This window comes from Phyllobates terribilis, unplaced genomic scaffold (assembly GCF_046119375.1).
Source record: "Phyllobates terribilis strain yellow unplaced genomic scaffold, ASM4611937v1 Scaffold_8__6_contigs__length_399053987, whole genome shotgun sequence".
Taxonomy (NCBI): Eukaryota; Metazoa; Chordata; class Amphibia; order Anura; family Dendrobatidae; genus Phyllobates; species Phyllobates terribilis.
Genome location: NW_027362768.1, coordinates 343,242,128 through 343,268,432, shown reverse-complemented (window position 1 = coordinate 343,268,432; position 26,305 = coordinate 343,242,128). Strand labels below are relative to the sequence as shown.

The window sequence follows — 26,305 nt, the reverse complement described above, 5'->3', positions numbered from 1 at the left end:
CAGCAGAAACAGACACAAACAGACAGCATGGAGGGAAGCCAGAGAGACATTCTGGACTGGAGATCAAGTGTGCGCTCTTGCACAGTGGGAGATGGACCACCATGCAAGGGCGCCGCCAGGTATGTTACAAAAGGTTTTTGTACAAACTGCCTATGATAACAGTATATTTAAAAAAAAATAAAAAGCTCAAACTGCACTCAAAATGCATGTTCCAAATTATTATGCACAGCAGAGTTTTCAACCTTTTCATTTTAATAAAGAACAAAGAAATGGTCATTTTTGAAATTATAAGCATTAGCAGGTTATTACATGAAATCAAACAGTTTTCAACTTAAAACTTTATTCTAGGTGATGTAACATTTGCACATAGGACCGCTTGTTCGAAAGGAGCTTCTGAACTCTCTCGTCCATTGAATTTGTCAGGTTTTGGATGGTTTCTGCTTCAACTGTTTTGCATGAGGACAGAATACCCTCCCAGAGCTGTTGCTTAGATGTGAACTGCCTCCCGCCATCATAGACACTCCTTTTGATGATGCTCCAGAGGTTCTCAATGGGGTTGAGGTCAGGGGAGCATGGGTGCCACACCATAAGTTTGTCCCCTTTTATGCCCATAGCAGCCAGAGATGCAGATGTGTTATGTGCAGCATGAGACGGGGCATTATCATGCATGAAAATGATCTTGCTGCAGAATGCACGGTTCTTCTTCTTGAACCATAGAAGGAAGTGCTGTTTGAGAAACTCAACATACATTATGGAGTTCATCTTTACCCCTTCAGGGATCCTAAAAGGGCCGACAATCTCTCTCGCCATGATTCCAGCCCAAAACATTACTCTACCTCCAACTTGTTAGCGCTGTAGCCGTGTTTGCATGGGGTGTCCATCAACCTGCCATCCTCCACTCCATCCATCTGGACCATAGAGATCATTTCATGCATGATAATGCCCCGTCTCATGCTGCACATAACACATCTGCATCTCTGGCTGCTATGGGCATAAAAGGGGACAAACTTATGGTGTGGCACCCATGCTCCCCTGACCTCAACCCCATTGAGAACCTCTGGAGCATCATCAAAAGGAGTGTCTATGATGGCGGGAGGCAGTTCACATCTAAGCAACAGCTCTGGGAGGGTAATCTGTCCTCATGCAAAACAATTGAAGCAGAAACCATCCAAAACTTGACAAATTCAATGGACGAGAGAGTTCAGAAGCTCCTTTCGAACAAGGGGTCCTATGTGCAAATGTAACATCACCTAGAATAAAGTTTTGAGTTGAAAACTGTTTGATTTCAGTTTGTAATAACCTGCTAATGCTTATAATTTCAAAAATGACAATTTTTTTGGTCTTTATTAAAATGAAAAGGTTGAAAACTCTGCTGTGCATAATAATTTGGAACATGCATTTTGAGTGCAGTTTGAGTGTTTTATTTTTTTAAATATACTGTTATCATAGGCAGTTTGTAAAAAAAACTTTCAATTGTACTCTAATAGTTATTTGACTGGAAAATTACAATGACTGCAATTCATATAGGTAATTTGGGAAAATCTGAGAAAATATTATTTGCATAATAATTTGGAACACTGTATATGTGCATGCAGGTCAAAGAAAGCTGAATAAAATGATACCTTGATATCTGCGATCCGACGTCTTATTCTAGAGAAATCCATTTTTTTCTTAATATGTAAATAAGCTGTTAAGATCTATGGGTGGGACATAGATCTCCCTGCCTTCAGGACTTGTTGTAAATGAAAGGGGGCATTACCAGTGTGAGACAAGTAATAACTGACAGTCTGCTCTCCTGATCTACGTGTCTCACACTGGTAATTCCCCCTTTCATTTATAATAAGTTCTGGAGGCGGAGTCTCAGGGAGATCTATATCCAACCCATAGATCTTAACAGCTCATTTAAGAAAAATGTGGATTTCTCTGGAATAAGACATCGGATCGCAGATATCAAGGTATCATTTTATTCCACTTCCTATGACCTACATGCTCATATAGACGGCTTAGGATGGTTGACCCTACTGACAGATTCACTTTAAAAAGGGTTTCCACCCTTTTTTTTTAAAAAAAAAAATCCAGCATTATATAAAAAAATATATTGACCTACCAATCCCACATTGCTTTGCCCGGGTACCCTGTCAGTTGCATTGCAGCCTCTTCTGGCGGTAAACACATGTGACCGCTGCAACCATTCTCTGGCTACACTGAATCACCGGGAGAAGAAAACAGGAGGCTGGAGTGGGATTTTTTCTATAGGGATGTATGTAATCGTACTGTCAGGCCAATAAACCGCTCTGAGCCTATGGAGATATGCTCCATTATATGCCACATTACGGAGGTTTTCCACCTTAGGAAAATATGATGCAAGGAGGCACCATATGGCGGCACACTGAGTGCCTATGGGTCCGTAATATGGAAGGTTATCTCGTTACACCGGTACAGAGCTCTGACGTACACACAAGACCTTACTCCGTATAATAAGAGGCTCCAGTGATGTAAACGTGTCCAAGTATTATAAATAATTCAATATACAAGGAACGACTTCTTCTAAAATTAATGTCAATTACCAGAATAATTCCGCTCATAACAAAGTCTGTTTTCTATTCCGCGGATTAAAACATCAAATTTTATTTGTCATAAACCCAGCTTCATCATTCCGTAATTATGTGAACAGCAAGCAATAAAGTGTTCGATGTGTGTTTTCATTTACTAAACATCAATCAATATATCTGATGACAAAACTACCCGGGTGTGTAATAGAGGCTGTGCGCATTTCTCTCGCTTACAGAGGAGGAAACGCGAAAAGTGATTGCAATGTTGGGCATCAAAGAAGAATAAAATAAAGGTCCTGGCCGGTCTGTGATGCACAAGTTCTGGCTAAACTACAACTTCCAGCATGCCCTGACAGTTGGATGTATGTTGGGCATTGTAGTGTTGCAACATTTGGAGATCGACAGGTTGGAAACCATCGGTCTAGCCATAAATATGCTTTTTTTTTTCAAATACCATCTCAGATTATTTTTTTATATATTTCTTATGTGGCACAGTCTATGCTCGAAGGCAATTTAAAGGGAAACTATCATCACAAAAATCCGTATTGTTTAAATCAAATGTTGGTGTTAAATATATTTGTAAAACGTTTTTTGGAATTATTTTTTTTTCATATTACAATCCGCATTAAAAATAGAAATCTTGCAATTCTCACACCGGCCACTGGGGCTTTTTTTAGACTCTAACTTCCTGTTGTTTCAGGAAATAACACAGGCACATTAGCAGCAAAACATTGACACACCCTATGTTTTGTATTGAAGCATCTAATGAGCGTGTGCAAAGATCATTGTGAAGGGAGGTGGAGGAGGTGAGCTGTGACATCGCCTATTGTGATTGGTGGATCTTGTTATTAGCTGTACATAGAGGTGTAATCAGTCTTTATAATCCTGCCTCTGATGATAAGGAGCTCTTTCTGAAAGGAGGGGAGATATGAGTCTATAAAAGCCCCATTGGCCTCTGAAAGGTGCATGATTACTAATTTAGATTTTTAATACAAATTGTGAAATTAAAAAAAGTATTTTTTATTTTTAAATACATGTAACAGAAAAACATGATTAAAAAACAGGTCATTTTCTGATGACACACTCCTTCGCTATTAATAGGGCCATATTGCCCAAATTCAGACCAATCTTATTGTTTAGGTCACTTTCTGAATCCCTGGTCATTCTCCTCCTCCTCTAGAGTTGAAGTGGGCGGGGACAGAACACCTTATAGCCAATCAGATCATAGGAATGATTACAGCAGCAGAAGAAGAGAGTTCTGATCTTGTGGATAACAGTGACCTGAATTTTCATTGATTTTGTTAATAAAGACACTTTCATCATTAGAGGACAACAGTGGCACATTTTTTGGGAATATAGCTGGAGATATACGGCAATGTGTTTATTTCACAGCCCACAACACTGTATGTACATAGGTCATACAGGTGGGTTTAATGCTAATGACCCCATTTTATGGAGCGAACAGTGGTCTTATCTTTCAATGCATCAGATGGGCACTAGTTATTGTATCAGCCCCTTGAAATAAAGAGGTGAAATAACACTTAAAATCCATTTTAAATATACATTTTTTTTTTTTGAACAGTAGAAAACTAATTCGTATACAAAAATAAAAAAACAGCATTTCTGCCAAATTGACAAACTCAGCTCTGCTATGCCAGCCTTATTAAGAGCGGTTGTTTGAGATTAAATTAAACCAGACAAACGTGACTAAAGGCAGATTTGGCAATGGTACCGGGGGGGTTACTTCCAGATTTCCCTGACTATTGTGCCATGTAGTGTCATGTGTATTGTTGGATGCAATTCTAAGTATCTTTTCCCATTTTATACTGGATGTTTTATTATCCATTCTATCCAAATTGCAAGGTAACTGTAACAGAATCAGATTCGAAGATAATACTATATTGGAAGGTTTAGCACAATTGAAGCGTTTCCTGCCAGGAAGCCGCGGGCGTCTGGACCCTGAAATGTTGGCAACATGGTAAAGTCTGGAATAATGGCATCATCATTTTTACAGCACTAAGGAGCCTTATTTGGAGGTCCATATATAACAAGATTTTGTTGTTCTATTCTATATAGCAGCAACTTTCTTTGCTGATCAATAAATAAATAAATATATATATGTATATATATATATATATATATATATATATATATATATATATATATATATATATATATATTAGTGGTGGTTAAAGGTCTGCTTTTCTGATACAGAGCTCCAAACCTCCTGTATCGACATTAGCTATAATATTCTGTCCTCCTGCAGCCACCACTAGAGGGAGCTCAGGAGTCTACTGCATTCTGTTTATGCATTAAACTCAATAATAAAACTGTATGCAGCAAAGCTCTGCCTGCTTGATAATTAGCACATCATTTTATAAGGAGAAATTTCACATTAAAGGGGTTGTTCTGCACTGGTACAATTTTTTTTACTTAAATGCATGTATTGGGGGCTAAACAATATTTTTGCATTGGGTTTCATTAAAAAAATTGCACTGTTTGACTTTTAAAGGCTCTTTGTTTAGCTGAACATTCAACTTTGATGTGGTCTGTGGTCACAAATCAGAGGAGTGCAGCTAAGAAAAAGAAAGCTAAAAGAGTTACAAACTCTTCCGTCAATGCGATGTAAATGAGCTCACTGACGGATTCTCTGTTGACTCATTCTACAGCCAGCAATAAACAATACAACACAGAGGCTATAGAAGACAAAACATTTTCTAAAGAAACCCAATTGCTAAAATGATGTTTAATTCATACATTCATTAGGCTCAGTATGTTTTCTAATGTGGGAGAAAGTTCGAGATCTGGTGAGAAATTAATGAAAATCACAGTAAGAACATATAAACTCCATACAGATTTTCCCCTTTGTCAGATTGGAGCCCAGGTCATCAGTGCAAGCACAGAGCAATCAGACCACCCATGATACTGTAGTTCATCAATGTGAGATTGACCGAGCTCCAGCAGAATGAAGGTATAGTGAAGCTCAGTGGATCAACACAGCGCTTTCCCTATGGTACCATGACACAGCGACACCAAATGCATGTGGCCATGTCAGGTACTGCACTTCAGCCTATTCGAATGGACAAGGCTGGACTGCAATATTAGACTCAGCTACATGTTATTGGTGCCACTGTATTAATTCAGTGTCAGAAAGCCCTATTGCCTCTTGGTTTTGCTGGTCACTGGAAGCCTGGATGTAGGAGACTAAAGCATCAATGTGCAATCCTTATTTCTGTCTGTTATATGACTTGCATCCTTCATTTTTCACAACTTTTCCCCTCTGCAGGCTCTATCTCTAATTTTCAGTTGTCTCTGAGCTAGTGGGTGAAGATTAGCTGTTTTGATGTCTTCCATACACAGCACACACACAGAAGTGAGGGATTCCTACTCTCCTGTCTCTATGTATTACATAGACAGCAGTATGGAGGACATTATAAAGCAGAGTTGAGCAGTGTAGCTGTGAATCTAGCACTGGGGTGAGACAAAACACTAAATAGCAGAAGTGCTGTCTCTCTGACTCAATCTCACTCTGCTCCCCTCTCCTTCCTTATCTCTATCCTCCACAGACCTCAAAAGGTAGTTGTAATCTGATCCTTCAGTTAAATGCCAATCCGATTGGCATTTCACTGAAGGATCAGGCATGAGGGTGGAGAAGTAACTCATAGGTGGAGAAATAAGTGTTTGCCCCTGCTTCTCTCACTCTGCTCCTCCTTCTACTTCAATAGGCAGCTCTAATGTGATCCTTAAGTGAAATGACAGTCTGACTTGTCTTGAGCCGGTCAGATTTTAGCAGTTTTTCAAAGTGAATGATGATTTCAGGAGGCAGGAGGGTGTAGAAGTGGCTCATAAGTGGAGAAAGAAGCATTTCTATCTGCCTCTCTCTCACTGTGCTCTTCCTTCTACCTTCTCCATAGACTTCAATAGGCAGCTTTATTCTGATATTTCAGTGAAAGGCCAGTCCAACTTGGACAGATTTTAGCAATTTTTCAGACTGAATGATGATTTCAGGAGGTAGGAAAAGTGGCTCCTAAGTGTAGAAAGGAGTATTTCTCTATGTCTTTCTATCACTGTGTTCATCACTCCTTTTCCCTTCTCCACAGATTTCAATAGGCAGATCAGTGAATTTTATATCGGACCTGTTTGGAATTGGACAGATTTCTGCAGTTTTTTAGACTGAATGATAATTTCAAGAGGGAAGAGAAGTGGCTCATTAGTGGAGAAAGCAGCATATTTCTCGGCTATGGTATATTACATAGATTCTTATATTTACATGTTCTATTGATTTATGCAAAGTTTGATGAACGAGACCTTATAGTTTCCATATGTACATGATGCTTTAAGCTTCAAGTATTTTATTCTTCTGGAATTTCTATACTCAATGTGATTTCACCAGGATTACCATGCAAATAATAATAATAATAATAAAAAAAAATCAAACAAAATAATGTTTATTAAGACTTTTACTTTTAAAGGAATAAGCAAGTGCAAAACAGTGGGGTTTACTGCAGACAGCACCGATTATACAAATCCTGCCGACATCCTATTTACACCAGCGATAATACAAAGATCCCGACAGCCGTAGACTCGTGGCCATTCTCCATGGTGGGTGCATCGTGCTTTGACATTGCTTCCTTCTCCGTTGAACGTCCTATAAAAAAATACTTTGTTGGAAGATGGCGGGAGCGACTGTTTGAATAGAAATGTTGACATAATCAAAGCTGGCATGCTATAATCACACATGGGTAAAAAGCTTCCGGAACACAATAGAAAAAAAAAAATAACATATTTCATCATCAACATGTTCATCCGGAATTGAAGGAAGATCTTGATTCCGTGTAGAATGTTGAAGATTCTCGAAGAGTTGGGTGAGAAGTTGGACCCTTGTCAAGCCAGATTTAACCTATTGATATAAACAGGGGAGTAGTCCTAGTATAGGAAGGAGTCCGTAATGTCTTAGTGGAGGGTCCTTCATCTATATATACATGATTCTTGGATGATATCAATCCATAATTCCACATCCTATAGAACATTCTTACATTTCCTGTCCCGTTTTTGGCCAAAGTCAACATGTTGCCCAATTATTTGTAAATTTCTTGCTCTCCATGGATAATTTTATTTCACATAGTGAAACCACTGAGAGTTTTTCATCAAAAAGTCAAAAGTGCAAGTAAAATATCCATTTGGCTTGTAAATCCTTAGGGTACTTTTTTTTCCAAAGAGATGAAAGTTTGTATATGGCGTCCTCATTCATCAGCAGGTGGATATGATGATGGCCGGAATAACTAATCTTAGGATCTTGGATGAATCTGAAAAAAAGTGTTTAGAGATTAGGTAGTTGTCTAAATATATTTACTATTAGTTTACAGAATGTTTCATTCAATAATCATGAGATCATCAGGAAATATCATCTGAATGGATTTTATATCTGTAGAACATTAAACATTCTTAACAGATAATTATCCATCCATCCACCATCTATCAACCCATCCATCCACATCTATCAACCCATCCATCATCCACATCAGCCACCCATTCATTTATCTACCCCCCATCTATCTATCAACCATCCATTCATCAGCTATCCATCCACCATCCATTCATCCATCCAAAATCCATCATCCACCATTCATCAGCCATCCATCCATCCCCCATCTATCCACCAACCATCTAACATCTATCCACCACCCACCATCCATCCATCCACCATCCATTCACCATCTATCCACCACCCACCATCCATCCATTCACCATCCATCCACCATCCATTAATCCATCCAAAATCCATTATCCACCATCCATCAGCCATCCATCCATCCCCCATCTATCCACCATCCATCTAACATCTATCCACCACCCACCATCCATCCATCCACCACCCACCATCCATCCATTCACCATCCATCCACCATCCATTCACCATCTATCCACCCACCCACCATCCATCTTTCCAGTTTCATGTTGTAAAACCAAGCGATGTGGTAACATGGATGTTTCTCTGTGTTTCTGGCTGGGCACAGGTTGCAGTGTTTCAGAAAACAGTCAATTAATGTCATTGCTCCGAGCTCTGTGTCCATATCCCACTAATAATCATGGCTTGTTCTGTCTAGTGCGCTCCAGTCCATGTTTACCTTGTAGCTGTTTTATCTCTTAGAGTAGATCCAAGTTAAGTACACAGCAAACAGTATTAATTATGTATAGGGACCGCTATTATCCATGTGAAGCCTCACTGGCTTGTAGTCACTGGTGATGTAGTGTCAAGTGAGGGATTCGTAGTGTAGTATTAAAGTAATGCTCTTACTGAAAGAGACCCCTCCTATAAGAGCAGTCTGGATGTGTAGTCTAGAGCCCTCCTATAAGAGCAGTCTGGATGTGCAGTCTGGAGCCCCCCTATAACAGCAGTCTGGAGCCCCCTATAACAGCAGTCTGGATGTGTAGTCTGGAGCCCCCTATAACAGCAGTCTGGATGTGCAGTCTGGAGCCCCCTATAACAGCAGTCTGGATGTGCAGTCTGGAGCCCCCTATAACAGCAGTCTGGATGCGTACGCTGGAGCCCCCTATAATAGCAGTCTTGATGTGTAGTCTGGAGCCCCCCTATAACAGCAATCTGGATGTGTAGTCTGGAGCCCCCTATAACAGCAGTCTGGATGTGTAGTCTGGAGCCCCCAATAACAGCAGTTTGGATGTGTTGTCTGGAGCCCCCTATACCAGCAGTCTGGATGTGTAATCTGGAGCCCCCCTATAACAGCAGTCTGGAGCCCCCCTATATCAGCAGTCTGGATGTGCCGTCTGAAGCCCCCCTATAACGACAGTCTGGATGTGTAATCTGGAGCTCCCCTACAACAGCAGTCTGGAGCCCTCTATAACAGCAGTCTGGAGCTCCCCTATATCAGCAGTCTGGATGTGCTGTCTGAAGCCCCCCTATAACAACAGTCTGGATGTGTAATCTGAAGCCCCCCTATAACAGCAGTCTGGATGTGCAATCTGGAGCCTCCTATAACAGCAGTCTGGAGCCCCCCTATATCAGCAGTCTGACTGTGCCGTCTGGAGCCCCCCTATAACAGCAATCTAGAGCCCCCCTATAACAGCAGTCTTGATGTGAAGTCTGGAGCCCCCCTATAACAGCAGTCTGGAGCCCCCCTATAACAGAAGGCTGAATGTGCAGTCTGGAGCCCCCCTATAACAGTAGTCTGGATGTGTAGTCGGGAGCCCCCTATAACAGCAGTCTTGAGCCCCTATAACAGCAGTCTAGAGCCCCCTATAACAGCAGTCTGGAGCCCCCTATAACAGCAGTCTGGAGCCCCCTATAACAGCAGTCTGGAGATCCCTATAACAGCAGTCTAGAGCCCCATATAACAGCAGTCTAGAGCCCCCTATAAAAGCAGTCTGGAGCCCCCTATAACGGCAGTCTGGAGCCCCCCTATAACAACAGTCTGGATGTGTAGTCTGAATCCCCCTATAACAACAGTCTGGAGCCCCCTATAACAGCAGTCTGGACCCCTCTATAACAGCAGTCTAGAGCCCCCTATAACAGCAGTCTAGAGCCCCCAATAACTGCAGTCTAGAGCCCCCTATAACAGCAGTCTGGAGCCCCCTATAACAGCAGTCTGGAGCCCCCCTATAACAGCAGTCTGGAGCCCCCTATAACAGCAGTCTGTAGCCCCCCCCCCCCTATAACAGCAGTCTGGAGCCCCCTATAACAGCAGTCTAGAGACCCCTATAAAAGCAGTCTGGAGCCCCCTATAACAGCAGTCTGGAGCCCCCTATAACAACAGTCTGAATGTGTAGTCTGAATCCCCCTATAACAGCAGTCTGGAGCCCCCTATAACAGCAGTCTGGAGCCCCCCTATAACAGCAGTCTAGAGCCCCCTATAACAGCAGTCTGGAGCCCGCTATAACAGCAGTCTGGAGCCCCCTGTAACAGAAGTCTGGAGCCCCCTATAACAGCAGTCTGGAGCCCCCTATAACAGCAGTCTGGAGCCCCCTATAACAGCAGTCTAGAGCCCCCTATAACAGCAGTCTAGAGCCCCCTATAACAGCAGTCTGGAGCCCCCCTATAACAGCAGTCTGGAGCCCTCTAACAGCAGTCTGTAGCCCCCCCCCTATAACAGCAGTCTGGAGCCCCCTATAACAGCAGTCTGGAGCCCTCTATAACAGCAGTCTGGAGCCCTCTATAACAGCAGTCTAGAGCCCCCTATAACAGCAGTCTAGAGCCCCCTATAACAGCAGTCTGGACCCCTCTATAACAGCAGTCTAGAGCCCCCTATAACAGCAGTCTGGAGCCCCCCTATAACAGCAGTCTGGAGCCCTCTATAACAGCAGTCTGGAGCCCCCCTATAACAACAGTCTGGATGTGTAGTCTGAATCCCCCTATAACAACAGTCTGGAACCCCCTATAACAGCAGTCTGGACCCCTCTATAACAGCAGTCTAGAGCCCTCTATAACAGCAGTCTAGAGCCCCCTATAACAGCAGTCTAGAGCCCCCAATAACTGCAGTCTAGAGCCCCCTATAACAGCAGTCTGGAGCCCCCTATAACAGCAGTCTGGAGCCCCCCTATAACAGCAGTCTGGAGCCCCCTATAACAGCAGTCTGTAGCCCCCCCCCCCTATAACAGCAGTCTGGAGCCCCCTATAACAGCAGTCTAGAGACCCCTATAAAAGCAGTCTGGAGCCCCCTATAACAGCAGTCTGGAGCCCCCTATAACAACAGTCTGAATGTGTAGTCTGAATCCCCCTATAACAGCAGTCTGGAGCCCCCTATAACAGCAGTCTGGAGCCCCCCTATAACAGCAGTCTAGAGCCCCCTATAACAGCAGTCTGGAGCCCGCTATAACAGCAGTCTGGAGCCCCCTATAACAGAAGTCTGGAGCCCCCTATAACAGCAGTCTGGAGCCCCCTATAACAGCAGTCTGGAGCCCCCTATAACAGCAGTCTAGAGCCCCCTATAACAGCAGTCTAGAGCCCCCTATAACAGCAGTCTGGAGCCCCCCTATAACAGCAGTCTGGAGCCCTCTAACAGCAGTCTGTAGCCCCCCCCCCTATAACAGCAGTCTGGAGCCCCCTATAACAGCAGTCTGGAGCCCTCTATAACAGCAGTCTGGAGCCCTCTATAACAGCAGTCTAGAGCCCCCTATAACAGCAGTCTAGAGCCCCCTATAACAGCAGTCTGGACCCCTCTATAACAGCAGTCTAGAGCCCCCTATAACAGCAGTCTGGAGCCCCCCTATAACAGCAGTCTGGAGCCCTCTATAACAGCAGTCTGGAGCCCCCCTATAACAACAGTCTGGATGTGTAGTCTGAATCCCCCTATAACAACAGTCTGGAACCCCCTATAACAGCAGTCTGGACCCCTCTATAACAGCAGTCTAGAGCCCCCTATAACAGCAGTCTAGAGCCCCCTATAACAGCAGTCTGGAGCCCCCCTATAACAGCAGTCTGGAGCCCCCTATAACAGCAGTCTGGAGCCCCCCTATAACAGCAGTCTGGAGCCCCCTATAACAGCAGTCTGTAGCCCCCCCCTATAACAGCAGTCTGGAGCCCCCTATAACAGCAGTCTAGAGACCCCTATAAAAGCAGTCTGGAGCCCCCTATAACAGCAGTCTGGAGCCCCCTATAACAGCAGTCTGGAGCCCCCCTATAACAGCAGTCTGGAGCCCCCTATAACAGCAGTCTGGAGCCCCCCCCTATAACAGCAGTCTGGAGCCCCCTATAACAGCAGTCTAGAGACCCCTATAAAAGCAGTCTGGAGCCCCCTATAACAGCAGTCTGGAGCCCCCCTATAACAACAGTCTAGATGTGTAGTCTGAATCCCCCTATAACAGCAGTCTGGAGCCCCCTATAACAGCAGTCTGGAGCCCCCCTATAACAGCAGTCTGGAGCCCCCCTATAACAGCAGTCTAGAGCCCCCTATAACAGCAGTCTGGAGCCCGCTATAACAGCAGTCTGGAGCCCCCTATAACAGAAGTCTGGAGCCCCCTATAACAGCAGTCTAGAGCCCCCTATAACAGCAGTCTGGAGCCCGCTATAACAGCAGTCTGGAGCCCCCTATAACAGCAGTCTGGAGCCCCCTATAACAGAAGTCTGGAGCCCCCTATAACAGCAGTCTGGAGCCCCCTATAACAGCAGTCTGGAGCCCCCTATAACAGCAGTCTAGAGCCCCCTATAACAGCAGTCTGGAGCCCCCCTATAACAGCAGTCTGTAGCCCCCCCCCCTATAACAGCAGTCTGGAGCCCCCTATAACAGCAGTCTGGAGCCCTCTATAACAGCAGTCTGGAGCCCTCTATAACAGCAGTCTAGAGCCCCCTATAACAGCAGTCTAGAGCCCCCTATAACAGCAGTCTGGACCCCTCTATAACAGCAGTCTAGAGCCCCCTATAACAGCAGTCTGGAGCCCCCCTATAACAGCAGTCTGGAGCCCTCTATAACAGCAGTCTGGAGCCCTCTATAACAGCAGTCTGGAGCCCCCTATAACAGCAGTCTGGAGCCCTCTATAACAGCAGTCTGGAGCCCTCTATAACAGCAGTCCGGAGCCCCCTATAACAGAAGTCTGGAGCCCCCTATAACAGCAGTCTGGAGCCCTCTATAACAGCAGTCTAGAGCCCCCTATAACAGCAGTCTAGAGCCCCCTATAACAGCAGTCTGGACCCCTCTATAACAGCAGTCTAGAGCCCCCTATAACAGCAGTCTGGAGCCCTCTATAACAGCAGTCTGGAGCCCTCTATAACAGCAGTCCGGAGCCCCCTATAACAGAAGTCTGGAGCCCCCTATAACAGCAGTCTGGAGCCCTCTATAACAGCAGTCTAGAGCCCCCTATAACAGCAGTCTAGAGCCCCCTATAACAGCAGTCTAGAGCCCCCTATAACAGCAGTCTGGACCCCTCTATAACAGCAGTCTAGAGCCCCCTATAACAGCAGTCTGGAGCCCCCTATAACAGAAGTCTGGAGCCCCCTATAACAGCAGTCTGGAGCCCCCTATAACAGAAGTCTGGAGCCCCCTATAACAGCAGTCTGGAGCCCCCTATAACAGCAGTCTAGAGCCCCCTATAACAGCAGTCTAGAGCCCCCTATAACAGCAGTCTGGACCCCTCTATAACAGCAGTCTGGAGCCCCCTATAACAGCAGTCTGTTGCCCCCTATAACAGCAGTCTAGAGCCCCCTATAACAGCAGTCTGGACCCCTCTATAACAGCAGTCTGGAGCCCCCTATAACAGCAGTCTGGAGCCCTCTATAACAGCAGTCTGGACCCCTCTATAACAGCAGTCTAGAGCCCCCTATAACAGCAGTCTAGAGCCCCCTATAACAGCAGTCTGGACCCCTCTATAACAGCAGTCTGGAGCCCCCTATAACAGCAGTCTGGAGCCCCCTATAACAGCAGTCTAGAGCCCCCTATAACAGCAGTCTGGACCCCTCTATAACAGCAGTCTGGAGCCCCCTATAACATCAGTCTGTATATTGGGAATTGAGGGAAATATCCTAACAAGGATGAGAATGACAACAATAAGTGAGAGCAGTCGGCCGTTTCCAGTGATGACGGTGACTATACCTACGATGTTTCAGGGCCTCAGATGCCATCTTGCCTTGCATGAAGGTGGTCATGTGTGACCCTGAAACTTAAAAACAAAACAAAAAAAGTGAACCCTCTTGGAGCAGAAATAAACATGTTGCATCTAATAGAGGTTATAATTATAATGTCGTTCTGTACAATAATAATTTGGTCAAAGGATATAAAAAAAATAATAATTTTATCAACAAAATTTTGTATTGCAGTAATGAGTAAAACTACAAAGTATCCATGATTCAGTGATGATAAACGCAAATATTGGGTCAGTTTCCCATTAAATAGCAATTGCTGAGCTTTTTTCCCACATCTTTGCATTGAGATGTCCCTCTGTCATTCCTCCTGTAAATGCAAATGTAAGGGATTTTCTAACTTTAGTGTTCAAACTCTGAGCGTACACCGCAAACTAAATCAGTCACCAGTTTTCACAATACAAACTACACACTGTGCTAAGTAGAGCTCTTAGACCTGAAGAGGTTGGTGTGACGCGCCCCTGGGCCTGTGTCGCGCTGCGTTGCGCACGCGGGAGCTTACCCGGAGCCGGATCTCTTGAGGGTTGTAGTCTCGTGGCGGTGATCCAGTCCGTGCCCAGGGAGTCAGACTAAGTGGCGCTGTATTAGCGGTAGATGTTGGACGACTACGCCACCCGTTGAGTACAGCTAAGGAGCTGCTGCTGCAGGGCAGACCGCTGAGGCCGATGGTAGGATTGTGCAGCGTGATAGTATAACCCCCAACGGGAGGGGTATGGCCTCAGGGCAGCCGACGTGGATGATGGGGGTAGCAGGAACCACTCAGAGACGGTACGGTGTAGTTCAGGGTCTTTACTGGTGATAAAGATAGACCCTCCCGGAGTACTGGCTAGCGATTGGGGCCTGGTCAGTCCTTGAGCAGATGGGATCTCCCCTGGCCAGGCGGAGTTGTAGGCCTCCCAAACTAACTGTACTCTTCTGGCTACCTTGCTAGAGGCGGGTATAAGTAGCCCACATCCCTGAGTGTACCGTGTGGTGCTCACCCGTATGGCCGGTGACTCGGGGCCTTCTAGTAGCTTCCGCTCCACGACGGCGGTGCTGGTCCCATGCGTGTGACCGTGCCTTCGGGTTTCTTGGCCAGAGGACCTGAAATCCCCTGCCTGACGGATTCTGCTGCTGGGTAGGAGTTAGTCCCCACAGCCTCGGACTCCGGGTCCGGTAAGAAATCTTCTCAGTCAGGGCGAGCTCTACAGCTGCCAGCCCCTGACTCGTAGTAGTATTGCTCCCACTGAGCTTCTGCTGTTTCTTCCTATGACTGTTTCTCTTCTCTGTCTCTACTTCTGGCATGGCCCAGGAGCTGGGCCCAGCCGGAGCCACAGCTCCCTGTCATCCCTCCTGGCTGAACTCTCCCTCTGAACTCGCTAACCCTGCCTCAGCCCCAGGTTTATATAGGGGAAGTTCTTCCCCTCCCAGGACTGGGCAGGAGGTGTGGCATGCATAGGATTCCTGACCAAGAGACCTCCCACCTGCTCTCAGACATAACATTGCTGTTACTGTGGAAACCAGACCCCTGGGGTGCCACATTCCCCCCTAGTGAAATTTAGTACTCCGGGACTAAACATATTTTTAAACATAACAAGGTATAAACAATAATAGTACAATAAGAAAAACATATAAAGATGGTCACGGCGTGTCCGCAACGGGGTGCAGTCTTTGAAGAAAAGCAAGGTGTCCATTTCACCAAAACAGGGAGACGTAACCAGGTAGGGGTCTGTCCTGCCCCGAGTCCTTAACAGTCTTTAGTCCATTCCTGGGTTACGCTCCAACCATGTACAAAGGATTCCCGGTAAATCCACCAAAGACTCCCATAAATTACTAGAAACACATAATTATTTACAGGATATGGCCGCTCTCAGTCCTCGGCCAGTGGGGATAAGGAATGGCTGCTCACAGTCCTCAGCCTGGTTTAAGATAGGGGCACATGGGGAACAATTCACTAATCCCAACGGGGACCATATTTTAATTAGCAGCAGTCCTTGTACCCTTACGGGTAACTATTTACAGCTCTTTATTCACGCTACTTCCCTTCAGTAGCTATGTCCTCTTTGTGCTCCCTCCTGAGGGTAGTCCTCAGACCCGTCCGGGTCCTCTTGGCTTTCCTCGTATTGGTAGTACTGCAGCTCCTCCTCGGTTAGCTGGGTTAGTATCTCTGCGACAGTCCTCCTCCCAGGTGGCCAGGACTTTACCTCCCTTTGGGCTGCCCCGGTTAATTGGGCCACCAGGATGCTCACTTTTTGCTCTTCTGTGAGGGGATACACCTGGAAGAGGCTATCCAGCTTTTCTCTAAAGTCATGCAGGGTATGTGACTCCCCTGAGTACTGGGGTAGCCAGGCCGCTCCCGGGATATAGGGCATGGTGAAAGGCATGACTGCAGCAGCGGTGGCGCTGGCGGGGGTTGAAGCGGTGAAGCTCTCCTCCGTATCCGACATCCTTCTCCCCCCTAGTGGACCGTGGCCTACCTTGCGATGATCCTCTTCCGTAGGCCGCGGCTCCGCAGTGGATCGTCAGGGTTGAGGACCTTCCGTTGCGCTCCTGTGACGTCGGCGTCTGCTGGGCTCCTTCCAGGACCTTACGCAACGTCCGGACGTGAGGCGGGGCTTCAGTTCTCGCGCGCTTTCGGAGTCCACGCCCCTCTTCTTCCCGCGCGGCGTCTTCAAGATGGCGTCCAACGGCGGGAAAACTCCACGGATGGCGGGAAGAAGGCAGAAGATGGCGCCGGATGGCGGGAAAACTTCGCGGATGGCGGGAAGAAGACAGAAGATGGCGCCGGATGGCGGGAATCTTCACCACTGGTAAGTTTGAACAGTCTTTTTCAGGCACGCAGTACCCGGTGGTTGCGGGCACGAGATCCTGCCGACTACGCCAAAAGTTGACGCGCCCCTGGGCCTGTGTCGCGCTGCGTTGCGCATGCGGGAGCTTACCCGGAGCCGGATCTCTTGAGGGTTGTAGTCTCGTGGCGGTGATCCGGTCCGTGCCCAGGGAGTCAGACTAAGTGGCGCTGTATTAGCGGTAGATGTTGGACGACTACGCCACCCGTTGAGTACAGCTAAGGAGCTGCTGCTGCAGGGCAGACCGCTGAGGCCGATGGTAGGATTGTGCAGCGTGATAGTATAACCCCCAACGGGAGGGGTATGGCCTCAGGGCAGCCGACGTGGATGATGGGGGTAGCAGGAACCACTCAGAGACGGTACGGTGTAGTTCAGGGTCTTTACTGGTGATAAAGATAGACCCTCCCGGAGTACTGGCTAGCGATTGGGGCCTGGTCAGTCCTTGAGCAGATGGGATCTCCCCTGGCCAGGCGGAGTTGTAGGCCTCCCAAACTAACTGTACTCTTCTGGCTACCTTGCTAGAGGCGGGTATAAGTAGCCCACGTCCCTGAGTGTACCGTGTGGTGCTCACCCGTATGGCCGGTGACTCGGGGCCTTCTAGTAGCTTCCGCTCCACGACGGCGGTGCTGGTCCCATGCGTGTGACCGTGCCTTCGGGTTTCTTGGCCAGAGGACCTGAAATCCCCTGCCTGACGGATTCTGCTGCTGGGTAGGAGTTAGTCCCCACAGCCTCGGACTCCGGGTCCGGTAAGAAATCTTCTCAGTCAGGGCGAGCTCTACAGCTGCCAGCCCCTGACTCGTAGTAGTATTGCTCCCACTGAGCTTCTGCTGTTTCTTCCTATGACTGTTTCTCTTCTCTGTCTCTACTTCTGGCATGGCCCAGGAGCTGGGCCCAGCCGGAGCCACAGCTCCCTGTCAGCCCTCCTGGCTGAACTCTCCCTCTGAACTCGCTAACCCTGCCTCAGCCCCAGGTTTATATAGGGGAAGTTCTTCCCCTCCCAGGACTGGGCAGGAGGTGTGGCATGCATAGGATTCCTGACCAAGAGACCTCCCACCTGCTCTCAGACATAACATTGCTGTTACTGTGGAAACCAGACCCCTGGGGTGCCACAGGTGTACTTACTTTGATAATCCATGGCAGAATGTTTATATAATCCTTTATGAAAGTTTACCTCTATTTCTGTTTACCCTGATTGATAGCTACTGCCAGTTCTTCTGCCCTACTGCTGATGAATTTCAGCCCACTTATTCTAAATAGCAGCTCCTCAATGTCCCTCCTCCCTGCAGCTGCAGATTGAGAGCTCCTTGGTGTCTCTCCTTACTGCTGCACCTGAATCTCCACCCCTAGCCTATTTGACAGCTCATCAGTGTCCTTTCTCCCTACTGCTGTTGATTTTCTGCCCAATTAGTCTGATTGACAACTCCTTGGTGTCCCTCCTCTCTGCTGCTGAATTACTACCCCCTTTGTCTGATTGACAATTCCTCTGTATCCCTTCTCCCTGCTGCAGCTTAATTTCCATTCACTTAACTTGATTGCAGCTTCTCAGTGTCCTACCTTCCTGTTGCTCAGTTTTTGCACACTTAGCCTGACTGACATCTTCTCATTGTCCCTCCTCCCTGATGAATCTCCACCCACCTACCCTGATTGATAGCTGCTCAGTATCCTTCCTACCAGCTGATGAATCTCCACCCACCTCTCCTGATAGCTTCTCAGTGTCCCTTCTCCTTGATAAATCTCCACCCACCTCTCCTGATTGATAGCTTCCCAGTGTCCCTCCTTCCTGATGAATCTCCATCCACCTCTCCTGTTTGATAGCTTCTCAGTATCCTTCCTCCCCTGCTGATGCATCTCCACCTACCTCTCCGGATTGATAGTGTCCCAGTGTCCCTCCTCCCTGTTGAATCTTTACCCACCTCTCCTGATTGATATCTTCTCAGTATACTTCTGTCACGGGTGTGTCAGGTGTGACAGACAGTTGCTCTGGATCTGGCTGTAGGAGGTCATTGAGCTTGGCATTGCAGACACCTTCTAGATCCTCTCATCTCTGTAGTATAGTTTTATCCTTCTTCCTTTAGGACCCAGCAATGACCTCCACCTTCTGCTGCTGATTGACACACCCTTGATTGGTAGTTAAAAACTCTCAGTTTCTCCAGAGAGTCGCCGGTGATAGTTCTATGTACCTCTGTGCAGGCTTGGAGCACTAGCAGTCGGCTAGTTTCTTTTTCGGTGCCCTCGGAGGACAGTTGGCGCTATCTCTCTGGTGTCTGCTCAAGCTAAGTGTATCCCCTTTGTTTGTTTACCTTGTTGTCTTTAGTTTGTAGTGGGGTCTGACTAGTGCTCACCCTGTCCCCTCCCTATCTAGGGCCAAGCTCTAGGGACATTCAGGGATTAGGTTCCTGTTCGGCGATAGGTGTGGAACCTATACAGTATAGGGATGATAGGGAAGGCAGGGTGATATTAGATCTGCCTAGGGGTCTCCACTCCCCCCTTTCCCTTGTTGCTGAGCTCCCTTTCCCTCATCCCGTCGTTGTGCACTTAGTCATTCCCTCACCCTGCCTGACACCTTCCTCCCTGCTGATGAATTTCCACCCACCTCTCCTGTATGACCGCTTCCCAGTGTCCCTCCTCCCTGCTGAATCTCCACCCACCTCTCCTAATTGATAGCTACTCAGTGTCCTTCCTCCCTGCTGAATCTCCATCCATCTATCCTGATTGATAGATTCTCAGTGTCCCTCCTCCCTGCTGCTGAATCCCCACCCACCTATCCTGATTGATAGCTTCTCAGTGTCCCACCTCCCTGCTGTTGAATCCCCACCCACCTATCCTGATTGATAGCTTCTCAGTGTCCCACCTCCCTGCTGTTGAATCCCCACCCACCTATCCTGATGGACAGCTTCTCATTGTTTCTCCTCTCTGCTGCTGCAGGGATCTCAACCTGCTCAGTACAAGCTGCAGTTGTCAGGCTGGGTGGGTGGATACTGAATACACTAAGTCTCATTAGCTATTTCATTCACTAGATGGACTCATCTTAATGTCAACATTATACGGTCACTCTAACAGGTTTTCAGAGTAAATACACCAGCCTCGTCAGGTCTAAGAGATTCAGTTTATAAATTATACAGTTTGTATTGTGAAATCTGGAGACACAAATGCTGTAAATAAAAAGAGCTAAGATTAGAACATGCTAAAATAATGAAAAAGAGAATTTTTAAAAACGTACATGTACATATGTGTGTCTGCTCCGTATGAGAGTCTACTAGAGGTACGGTACCTGGAAATGTTTGGGGATTACCATTCACTTTGTCAATCATGTGTCCCTCCCTACCCAGTCTGAAACTCTCAGCAGTGATTGGACAAACCTTGAAAAGTGCAATGGCAGCTCCCAAACATGCATTTCCAAGAGGAGTAACAGAGGGACAGCACAGGGCAGAGCTCGAAAGATAAGATGTTACAGAATGGATATTTTATGGAAAATGCAAGTGTTTACAAAAACATGATTTAATTCACACTATATGAATACAATGGCGCTTCTTGTTCCCAGTCCAGACCCCATCTGATACTTACTCTAGTGGTCTTTATCTTATTGCCAGTTGCACACATCCATCCTGAGTTATCTGGCAGCGTCTTACATTCTTCCCCCTCTAAACATGGCTCCATCTCGCACCACCACTTCCCAATAACTATTGAAGCTGCAGGAAAAAATAGTCCAATGTAAACGTCATATAACGAAAACGTCTCATACAGCATTATCATAAATTAAAGGGATTGTCCATTTTCCGAAGCCCATTTTTAGTAATCCTGTGCAACTCTTCAAATCCATATAATGCACCAGACGTGTATTGTTTTATTTCTCCTGTAGATGCTATTCAATGTGATGACTCTATGATAAATTTACTGCTGGGAGAAACTTTTATGAAAAATGATTTTTTACATTGACCACTAGAGGGAGCTGATGAGTTTTCTGCATAATGTGTTACTATTGAGTTCAATGTATGAACGGTATACAGTAAGCTCCCTCTAGTGGTGACTACAGGAAGCTACAATTTTACTATTTCCCTGCGTTGTGACGACTATAAAGATATAATAGCTACAAAGATTGCATAACACTGGTATAGATGTAATAAATGCTACAGATATGACATTTTCTAATGCACATTTCTAGGGAGAGCTTATACATTTAGTGCATACAGAATGTATATTGAACTCAGTGGTGTTTGCAGGCAGGCAGAACTTTATGAGCCCAGAATTTAGAACCTAAAAGGGTTAATCTCAACTTTATAGCTGGATATTGTTGGATAGTACTTGTAAAAAGAAGAATTTTTGCAATTTACAACTTGTTAAAATTTGCAGCTGTTCATGAGATATTAGCACTTTTTGTTTTTGTTTCTTTATAGCTCGTTGCCTTGGAGACAGACCACTGCTGCTGTCTAGTTAGTAAGCACTGCACTGAAGCTGGATCGAGATTAGGAGGTAACAGTGCGCTCCAGCTTCAAAAGAGTGATTACATGCTCAATGGTAAAGAACTTGTAAGCTCTGCGCATATTCTGCTATTTAGCAGCGGTGGTCGGTCTCCTAGGCAACGAGCTGTAAAAGAAAAAAAAGAAAACTGTTAGTACAGTGTTGCTCACCATTATTGGCACCCATTCATTTTTTTCATAGAGAGTACAATATCTTCAGAAATAAATGGAAATGTCCCAAAGTTATATCCTCAGGATTTTTTAATTAATGGTCCAAAGTAATGCAACAATAAAACATTGTTTCTCAACTTCCATGTTGCAATTTCAAAGAAGAAACAGAATAAGTAGCATGTGCAGCAATAAAGGCACCCCTAATTAATACTTGGTTGCCCCCCTAATTAATACTTGGTTGCCCTCCTAATTAATACTTGGTTGCCCTCCTAATTAATACTTGGCTGCACACCCTTTGGCATTGCTGACAGACTCCACACGTTTCTTGTAGCCGTCTATAAGCTTCTTGCGCTTCTCAGCCGGAATTTTCTCCCGCTCTTCCTTTACAGTTTGTTCGAGCTCTTGAATGTTTGCAGGGTTCTTCTTCCCAATGGCGGATTTCAGCTCACCCAAAGATTTTCAATGGGATTGAGGTCAGGACTCATTGTGGCCATTTTAAAACAAATCATTTTTTCTTTTTCAACCATTCCTGTGTACTTTTGGATGTGTGCTTTTAGGTCATTGTCTTGCTGGAGGACCCATGATCTTCGACTCAAACCAGGTTTTCTTACACTGGGTAGGACATTTCACTCTAAAATCTCTTGATAATTCTCTGATTTCATGATTCCTGTGATACAGTCAAGGCCTCCAGTATGGGATGCAGCAAAGTAACCCCACAGTATTATGGATCCTCCACCATTCTTAACTGTTGGTATGGTGTTCTTTTCCTTATAAGCTTCATTTCGCTGTTTGAAAACAAACTTTTGCTTTGCATTGCCAAAAAGCTCTATTTTGGTTTCATCTGTCTACAGAACATTTTCCCAGAAGGATTGTGGTTTGTAAAAGTACTCTTTGGCAAAGATCAGTCATTCCTTTTTATGTCTTTTCTTCAGCAATGGTTTCTTCCTTGGCCTTCGCCCAAAAAGCTCTGCTTGGTTTAGTGTGCGGTGTTTGGTACTTGTTGAAATCATGACCCCAGACTGTTCCAGGTTGGCCTTCAGGTCTTTGACATGGTGCTTTTTCTACCATTCGCACCAACTTTCGAAGACATCTTTTGACAATTTTCCTCTTTCCCCCACGTCCAGGGAGGTTCTTGACGGTTTCATGCTTGGCAAACTTCCTAATAACATTGTGCACTGTTGAAACTGGGATACCAAAGTCTTTGGAGATGGCCTCATACCCTTTTGAAGTCTTTTGTTTGCTAATAATAGTAGTTCTGATGTCCTCAGACAGCTCCTTTGTCGTCACCATTGTGACAAAGAAACAAGGCCTACCATGTGGCTTTTTGAAACAGTGAAGCCATCACTCATTGGCTAATTCATGTCACATGGGCACCGACAATTAATCACAAGTCAATGTCTTTTGTGATTTACCACAGGCGAGTCAAAATGTGTTTCCATACTAAATTAATGTAAAGGTGACAATACCAGTGACACAGCAAGCTTTAGGTTTCTCTATATTTCCCTTCCATCGTTTTTTGTTTTAAATTATTGTTTATCATTTGCTCTTTTGTATTTAACACGAGTCTCTATGCAAAAAACTGTTCACATAATTAATTTTTTTCAGGAGATATTCCACATTATGTACTTACACTTCATGGGTTCCAATAACGATGAGCAGGACTGTATCTCAAAAACGGCTGATAATTTTAATAAGTAGTAAATTGCAAAATTGCATGAATTTATAAGCGCTATCCGGCAATACCCATTTTAAAAAATGGGAATAATCCTTTAACCCCTTAACAACATCTGACGTACTAATACGCGTCTGTGCCCTGGGACTTAAGAGCCAGACCCGTATTAGTACGCCATCGCGATCGCGCGCGCACACAGGCTGTGCGGGCGCGATCGCCGCCGGGTGTCAGCTGATTGTCACAGCTGACACCCGGTACTATGTGCAGGGAGCGGTCCTGCACCGCTCCCAGCACATTAACCCCTGCGATGCTGCGATCGAAGTCGATCGAAGTCGATCGCGGCATTGCGGGGGCAAGGGGAGGTGATCGCCGATACTCACCTCCTCTTCCGGCTTCCAGCGCAGTCTGCAAAGGCTTCCCGGGTGTTGCCATGACGACCCGATGTCGTCATGACAACATCCGGGTCACCAGACAGCAGGAAGATTGTTTGGACATGCGCAGTGCATCTCCAAACAATCTTCACACTGCACCGCTGACAGCCTGCATGGCATAGGGATGGTGCTCCATTCCTATGCCATGCAGGCGATCAGAGAAAAAAAAGTGAAAGTCCCAGAGTGGGACAAAGTAATAAAGTGTATAAACTGTCTGAAAGTGGAAAAAAAAAAAAAAAAAAAATTGCAAAAATATAAAAAAAAAATAAAAAAAATAATCCACCAAAAATAAAAATATAATGCACCCATCAATAAATATTATTACAAAAAAAAACAAAAAAACAATAAAAGTACACATATTTGGTATCGCCGCGTCCGGAACAACCTGACCTATAAAACTGTCCCACTAGTTAACCCCTTCAGTGAACACGGTAAAAAAAAAAAAAAAAAAACGAAGCAAAAAACAATGCTTTATCACCATACCGCCAAACAAAAAGTGGAATAACACGCGATCAAAAAGACGCATACAAATAAAAATGGTACCCCTGAAAACGTCATCTCGTCCCGCAAAAAACAAGCCACCATACAGCTCCATCAGCCGAAAAATAAAAAAGTTATAGCTCTCAGAATAAAGCTATGCTAAAAAATATTTTTTTCTATAAAATAGCTTTTATTGTGTATAAGCGCCAAAACATAGAAAAATGATACAAATGTGGTACCGCTGTAAACGTACTGACCCGAAGAATAAAGCTACCTCATCAATTTTACCACACGCGGAACAGAATAATAAAAAAAAACAATTCCTGAATTGTTGTTTTTTGTTTATTCTGCCTCCCAAAAATCGGAATAGAAAGCGATCAAAAAATGTCACGTGCCTGAAAATGGCACCAATAACAACATCAAGTCATCCCGCAAAAAACGAGCCGTCACATGACTGTCTGCCAAAATCTGGAAAAATTATAGCTCTCAAAATATGGCGATGCAAAAACTAGATTTTACAAAAAATGCGTCTTTTAGTGTGTGACAGCTATCAGTCATAAAAACCCCATATGATTCTGGCATTGCTGTAATCACACCGACCTGAAGAATAAAGTCGTCTAATCACTTATACCGCACAAGGAACGGCGTCAAAAATAAACTCTTGGGTTAGGATTGGGCTAGGGTTAGGGCTGGGTTTGGGGCTAGGGTTGTGCTGGGGCTAGGGTTGTGCTGGGGCTAGGGTTGTGCTGGGGCTAGGGTTGTGCTATGGTTAGGGTTGTGCTAGGGTTAGGGCTGGGGTTGGGATTTTTTTCAAAATTAAGAAAAAAAGTTGACGATATGGCGACTAGTGTTGAGCACAAGTGCTCGCTACTTGAGTTTGCATCGGGTGCTCTGGTATGCATTGAGTATCGTGGGTATTTGAGTGACATGCTCGAGTCTCTGCCCCATATGCTTCGCGGCCAAAAAAACTTTACGGGGATTGCCTGCCATGCACGAGCGATCCCCGCATGTTTTTTTTTGGGTGTCTAATAACCGTGAAACATGCGGAGCAGGGACTCGAGCATGTCACTCGAGCACACGCTGTACATGGTGCATACCTGAGTACCCGATGCAAACTCAAGTAGCGAGCACTTGCGCTCAAGAATAATGACAACTTATTCAATATGATGACCTAATGTAAACAAATTCTGTGCCGTACCTCTGGGTTCAAAATGTTCACTATACACCTTAATAAAATACTTGAGGGGTATAGTTTCCAAAATGGGGACACTTGTGGGGGAGCTCCACTGTTTAGGCACATCACGGGCTCTCCAAACGCGACATGGTGTCCGCTAACGAATTGAATGGAAAATCGGCTCAAATTGTTAGCGGACGCCATGTTGCGTTTGGAGAGCCCCTGTGTGCCCAAACATTGGAGCTCCCCCACAAGTGACCCCATTTTGGAAACTAGACCCCCCAAGGCACTTATCTAGATGCATAGTGAGCACTTGGAACCCCCAGGTGCTTCACAAATTGATTCGTAAAAATGAAAAAGTGAAAAAAAAAAACACTTTTTCATTTTTATGAATCAATTTGTGAAGCACCTGGGGTTCCAAGTGCTCACTATGAATCTACATAGGTGCCTTGGGGGGTCTAGTTTCCAAAATGGGGTCACTTGTGGGGGAGCTCCAAAGTTTGGGCACACAGGGACTCTCCAAACGCAACATGATATCCGCTAACAAATTGTCGGCTCAAATTGTTAGCGGACACCATGTTGCGTTTGGAGAGCCCCTGTGTGCCCAAACTTTGGAGCTCCCCCACAAGTGACCCCATTTTGGAAACTAGACCCCCCAAGGCACCTATCTAGATGCATAGTGAGCACTTGGAACCCCCAGGTGCTTCACAAATTGATTCGTAAAAATGAAAAAGTGAAAAAAAAACCACTTTTTCATTTTTATGAATCAATTTGTGAAGCACCTGGGGTTCCAAGTGCTCACTATGAATCTAGATAGGTGCCTTGAGGGGTCTAGTTTCCAAAATGGGGTCATTTGTTGGGGAGCTCTAAAGTTTGGGCACACAGGGGCTCTCCAAACGCAACATGGTGTCCGCTAACAATTTGAGCCGACATTTTGTTAGCGGATATCATGTTGC

General features: G+C 45.5%; 1 protein-coding gene across 4 annotated transcripts in view; it reads right to left on the bottom strand.

Moving 5' to 3' along the window:
• Positions 1-6,984: 6,984 nt before the first annotated feature.
• Positions 6,985-26,305, bottom strand: part of TAFA1 (TAFA chemokine like family member 1) — a 685,025-nt gene continuing 665,704 nt past the window's right edge. For 2 of the 4 annotated variants that reach the window (XM_073644713.1, XM_073644710.1), the window contains exons 5-7: positions 20,529-20,653; positions 14,097-14,159; positions 6,985-7,858 (exon numbers count right to left, since the gene is read on the bottom strand). In XM_073644713.1, coding sequence (XP_073500814.1) covers positions 14,142-14,159; positions 20,529-20,653 — 143 coding nt within the window. In that variant the 3' untranslated portion in view covers positions 6,985-7,858; positions 14,097-14,141. Of the gene's footprint in view, positions 7,859-14,092; positions 14,160-20,528; positions 20,654-26,305 lie in introns of all 4 variants that reach the window. The other 2 variants (XM_073644711.1, XM_073644712.1) reach the window with 2 other exon arrangements.